This window comes from Caloenas nicobarica, chromosome 1 (assembly GCF_036013445.1).
Source record: "Caloenas nicobarica isolate bCalNic1 chromosome 1, bCalNic1.hap1, whole genome shotgun sequence".
Taxonomy (NCBI): domain Eukaryota; kingdom Metazoa; phylum Chordata; class Aves; order Columbiformes; family Columbidae; genus Caloenas; species Caloenas nicobarica.
In genome coordinates this window covers 198,293,269-198,299,268 of record NC_088245.1, presented here as the reverse complement: position 1 = coordinate 198,299,268, position 6,000 = coordinate 198,293,269, and the positions used below count along the sequence as shown (strand labels likewise).

The 6,000-nt window shown below is 40.9% G+C and overlaps 1 protein-coding gene across 2 annotated transcripts in view; it reads right to left on the bottom strand.

Moving 5' to 3' along the window:
- Positions 1 to 615: 615 nt before the first annotated feature.
- ALKBH8 (alkB homolog 8, tRNA methyltransferase) overlaps positions 616 to 6,000 on the bottom strand; it is a 43,756-nt gene continuing 38,371 nt past the window's right edge. For both annotated transcript variants that reach the window (XM_065648512.1, XM_065648521.1), the window contains exons 11-12: positions 2,299 to 2,448; positions 616 to 1,326 (exon numbers count right to left, since the gene is read on the bottom strand). In XM_065648512.1, coding sequence (XP_065504584.1) covers positions 757 to 1,326; positions 2,299 to 2,448 — 720 coding nt within the window. In that variant the 3' untranslated portion in view covers positions 616 to 756. The remainder of the gene's footprint in view (positions 1,327 to 2,298; positions 2,449 to 6,000) is intronic.

Genomic DNA, 6,000 nt, shown 5'->3' with positions numbered 1-6,000 from the left:
TAGCAGAGCTGGTCAGGGTATTCCAGCTGGGCAACCTCACACCTCAGAGCAGCTTTCAAACAACACTAGACCAATCTGGGGAGTGACAGCATGAATTGTGGGTGCTTGAGGGTCAAGGAAGAGAAAAAGGGCTGTCGTATCCCATAGGCTTTCCAGTTCCTCTTCAGGAAATCATTAGTACCACGACCAAGAAAATAAATTCCAAGCTGAAAGAGATCTGTGACCCCTGACAGACACCAAAACAGGCAGGACCCTCTGCTGAACCTCAGGCAACATTTTGACTCTTCAGCTAAACTGCTTGACATGCCATTCATCCCCTCCTCCCTCACCCCCAGCTTTACACAGCAAACAGCTTTACCTTTCCTGCCCAGAGCTCTATTCCCATCAGCTGTGGGAGGTGGGGAGGCCACTGCAGCTACACCCTATGTAAGAACAGGGAGAACCAGGCCCTTTGTCTTTAAAAGCTCAACACTGGCCTTGTGGATTTCCATGGCCAGTATTTTCCCACTTAATCGTCTTCACTGTAATTCACAAAAGTAAAATAAACGCTTTGCACAGGGAGTATCTGAGTTTGGCCAATATTTTGTTAACATATGCACACAGTGCTAGTTACTGTTTTTAACTCAATAATGATCTTTATTCTGCTATTTTAAAAGAGGTAATAGCTGCAACCTGCATTAAAAATACCTTTCAGACAGTAAAAAAAAAAAACCAAACCAACAAAACCACCACAGGCGGTGGAGAAAATACTGAAGGCTACAACTTTTCTAGAACCACACACCAGTTTCCTTGATCATAGTAACTCTTTTGAACCCTCACACAGTCCAGGGACCTGCATGCTGCCTCCAGTTCCCCTTCACAGAACACATGGTAATACCGATGGAAGACAGGGCTGAGTTCCTGTGACTCCTTAGAGCCAGCTGGAAATGACGCTGTACCGACATTTTCTCCTTTCTTTTTAGCACCACCTTTCAGGTGCCAGGGAACCAGCAAATCCTGAGAGTGAAAGGAGGTTCGGTTCGTGTGAACAGGCAGTCTGGAGTCTGTGAGTGGCTCTGCATCGCCGTCTTCATCCTTCCCGTCATTAAGGAGTCGGTCAGAACGCGCTGAGTCTCGGCTGCCGCTATCAGGCTTTTGATCGCTAAGTGGTCTCTGGGCTGCAGCAGCACCAACTTCCTCCTCCTTGTCTCTACTGCCATTCTTTTCCTTAAGGTATTTAGACTTCTGGTTTTTGTATTCTTGTTCCTTTGCCCAGACATAAATGAGTGCTGTTCCACCAGGTCTCAGAAGCCGAGCTAGTTCACGGATACTAGCCAGTCTCCTCTCCTATAAAGGTAAAACAGAAGTGTGAAGCCAGTACAAAAACAGAAAGACATGAGAATGGAATGGCAATAATTCCTCCTTACTGTCCCTGCCCCAAGATATAAAAAGTTCCTCTGATTTTTATTGTATTATTCATTTTAATTCATAATGTAGCCCATCACTATGTGCAAGCCAAGACATTTTCCTGAACACAATTATCTTTCCATTTGAAAACAGCACTGTGCTGAGCAGGATTTCTTGGACACAACAGCCCAGCTGGAAATGACACACGCCTCTTCAAGAAGGTTGTTCAATATCCAAAATCCCAGATTCAGATCTACCAGATCCGATGATTAACACCCTAAGTTTGCAGCTGAAGGAGTCAGATTTACAGTTTAAACACAGGTGCTCTGACCACCCGAACAAAGATATGTCAGCTTTCTCCAAAACAGGCTTCTTCCTAATTTCGGTATTGCATTTGGAAACATTCCATTAGGCCCTACCTCAGATTATAGCTGCATGATCTAGAAACTTGTTGCAATTGCACAGTTCCTGAGTTTTCACAGCCCAGAGATATAGCAGGCTAACGAGTAGTGGTGTTTCTGCTGTTCTTTGCAGATGGACAAGGAAGGCACAGAGAAAAAAACATGAGATCTGAGGTGGGAAGTAACATATCCCTCGAGTCCCAAAGCAGAGCTCCCTTCTCTAGTGTCGTTAATTGTACACAGACAAAAATGAAACACAAACATCTAGCTCAAAGTGCCAGGAATAGCAAAGGCATCTGGCAAGCAGAAGGAGAATGTGAACAGAAAGTTTAAGAAGCAGCAACAGCACAACGGCTTAACTCTGCTCTGACGACTGCTTACACCAAGCGCAAACCTTCGATTTCCCCCCATTTTGTTCTTCACTTTTGCTTCCAGGAGCCCAAACTAGCAGGTTTTTGTAATATTAGCAGCTCTGCAGAGCAATACAACAGTATAGAGAGGGGTGACTTACCACTGTTGAGAAATGGTGGATTACAGCAATAGAGATGCAGGCGTCGCAAGAACCACTGCGGATTGGCACCGACAGGGCATCACAGACAAATGCCTCCAAGTTTTTTTCTCCACAAATACCTACCAGGTTTTTGCTGCGATCACAGCCAACCTATAACAGAAAGTGTTTCATTAAGCTTTTCATAAGAGGATAATTACAAGACTGGAAAATTATTTTCACTTGATGCTTACAGTAATAGAGTCATCACAGTGTCCTACTGAGGTAACATTTTAGTTTAAAATAAAAACGAGAGCAAGTGTGATAAAATAGTCTTAAGTAAGAGGAATATATGGTTCCCAAGTATAGGCAAAAAGAAAAAAATCCTGATGCTATCTCAAAACAAAGATGGCAGACGGGATATTAGACAGCTCATTATAGCACCCTGATTTTGAACCAGCTTAAGAGAGAGCAGGTTTCAACCTAACTTTTCATCAAAACCAGCTTCTCAGGTATCCTGAAACCAGCAGAACAAGAGGTGACCTAACCTCAGTATTTTCTTTTCCATCCAATTGCCATTTGTAACCTGACAACACCAAATACTGAACTCACAAAAGCTGAATCTACAGGTATAAGTGACAGTCTGGTGACTTCGGTGGCATCACCGAAGTATGTTGCACAGCTTCACTAAGCACCTACGTTTCGTCATTTCAGTGTAAGGATGTCCTGGAGTACACTCCTCTTCACCCTCAGTATCACAATCCACACAAACTTAAGCACAACATAATTTTCCACAGTTAACATAATTTTACATGGTTCTGTACAGTCCAAATGAAGTGACCCCTGGGAACCATTTCAGGACACCTCATAAAATGCTTCTTTCCCTCCTTTGAACCTTGCCCAGTGTCCATATCAAAGCTGGTTTAAAAAAAAAAAATAATCTAGAAGAGGTTTTTAATGCGCTTTCATAAAAATATAAATCCAAACTGATCAACACCCTTTTGAAAGAACAAATAGAGCGAGGCGTGCACCACCCTCATTTTCATGTCAGTTGTGCACACTGAATACTCAAACCAAAGCCCTGCTACTAAGTCACATATCAAACTCAGTTTGCATGAGATTATTAAATTTATTTTAGCTTTCAACAATCAGCAACAAGTAGATGGCAGAGAACAGATTCAGAATCCTAAATAATTACTGCTGACAGTGTTTATTGTTTTTGACACTGAAAGAATACTAAACCACCCTTGATGCAAGAAAAATAGCAAACAACTTGCTCTGGATTAATCGGCCCAGCAGAGACAACAGTACTGCTAAAATTAAAAATCTTTTGCAAGATTAATGAAAATACATTTATTTTCTATCATAACTTTTCATTTTATCAGTTCAAATCATTTCAGCTTTCACTCTACCATCACAGTTTTGAAGAAAACCAGGATTCTGTTCCAGTCGTATGTCCTGAAAACTTCCAGGTGAGCCACTTGCTAGTCAGGTCCCTGACTTTTGGATCAAAGGAAATGAAACAGTTGTGAAAATGCCAACCTGCCAACCCAAGATAATCTTCCACAAAACCAGTACTATAAAGATGTACGTATTGTCCTGCCAATTAGCTCTAAACAGACCTGAAAAGATCAATCCTAGCATTGCTTTCTTCCCATTTATTCCGTGGCCTCGTCTCCACGTTTACTGAAGCACTGAGTGAACAGTGGTATTTATAAATAAAAGAAGGAAACTCTTGTTTACTTGGAAGTAAACATAATACCCCATCACTTCACACTGGAAGCCAACTGAAGGGTCTTTAAATTACTCTCATCATGGAATGGATTTAGCTTACAACCTGCATGTTAGAGATTCCACACCTCATTACCGGTGCTTTCAACTGCTGCAATTAACACATTAGCATGCAGTATTTAATAAACCTCAAAGGACCAAATTCACTGCTGGCAGAAAGAGAGAGAAGAATACTTGCAACCTCCACTGACAACAAGCTTTCCCATAAAGAACTCCTTTGGCCCTGCACATCTACAGTAAAAATGGGCTGGATAATGGCACTCAATCCTCCCAAAGTGACCTTGAGGGGGACTACACTCTGTGTTGATGAAATCCAGTGAACTGAGAAGGAGAACAAAGGCATGACTGTCAGAACGTGAAGTCCTCATTTGCATCTAAATTATATCAAATAATTACGAAGGCAGGCTTACTTCTATTGTCACACTTATTAAAGTGAATCTACATCCAAAGCAAAAAGATTTTGTTTCGCAATGAAAATGGAGACCTGAAATGGATCACTTGGAATGCACAGCTGCTCTGATATAGATATATTAGGTTAAAACCTTAAGTTATCTTAAATGTAAACATTATTATAGGTGCTACATATAAATGCTGAACACAAGGAGTCACCGCAGATATGCCTGGTGCTGGAGCTAAGCAAATTTAGCATCCTTACCAGAATTATCTTTGCATGATATTTTAAAAGAATTGCAATCACCACATTATTGCATTTTCTAGTTTACAAGAAACATGCATTCATTAAAAACCAAAATACATTGGTTTCAGACTCTTAGAAAACAATAAGGTAGCAAAAAGCAGTTAACTGCAGTGGTGCAATTCCTGCTTACAGCTTGAAAATAATCCTATGATTTTTATGAGTATAGAAAACATTTACAGCAAGGGGCAGAGACCCCAAACTTAACTTTTCCCAGTTATGTTACTGATTTCTACATTCTGAAGCACATGGAAGCTTTTATGTGATGAAGCTTCATTTACGGAAAACAATTCAAATGAATGTTTTAATTTAGAACAGTTTTATTTTTCTCTAATTCAAAATGTAATCAAAACATTTTAAAAAATATCAAAATATAAATGGAATGCTTTAATTTTTGCCAGTTCATATCTCTAATTTTGATGCTCAACACAGGATACTGTCCTTGCTGACATCTCTTCTGGAAGAGTGGAGAAAGGTAGATGAATTACTATTAGTTTAGTGTCCAAAACCAATAAAATCTAGTACATCTTTTGGTGAGCCAAGATGTATAGATTTTTAAGGTTCACTACTTCTTATTATCTGTGAGTCTTCTCAATCATTTCTTATACCTGTTTTCCCAGTTTTCCAAATCAAATTCCCTGCTCAAACCCCGCAATTTCTCATAGATATCTCAAATAGCACAGCTGACTACTCAGCTGAATCAACCTCTCAGCAAGTTGCTCTGCACCTTTTAGCATTTCCCCAAAGGAGGCTGGCTTCTCAGGTCTCCCAGATTTTACTCCAGGCAGCCATTCCCACATCCCTTCCTTTCTGGCAGGTACCTCCATCCCTTTCTTCCCTGCTTTTAGTGATGTGGACGGAGGGTCACAAGAGCTCCAGAGTGGCCACTGATATCTCTGTATTGGGGCTCAGAATCCACTTACACTTTTAACAGGAATATCAGACACTGATTTTTATTGTATCTGGATAAACACTAACAGCATCCAACTCCTGTTTTAAGCCAGGAAATCTGTACTAGTACAGAGGCCTGTAACCCCACAACTAGAACCCCAAACACAAAACTTAAGACAGAGGCCAAAGCATGTCATCATTCTGGCATACAGCACCTTTTCTTTAGGGCACACTTGGTAACACAACCCTTCAGACTAATGGAAGTATCAAAAGGCTAAGATGAAAGAGGATAAGGGAAGGGAGAAACAAATGTGACACCTGCGATTTGTCTGAGTTTGCAGCAGCTCTGC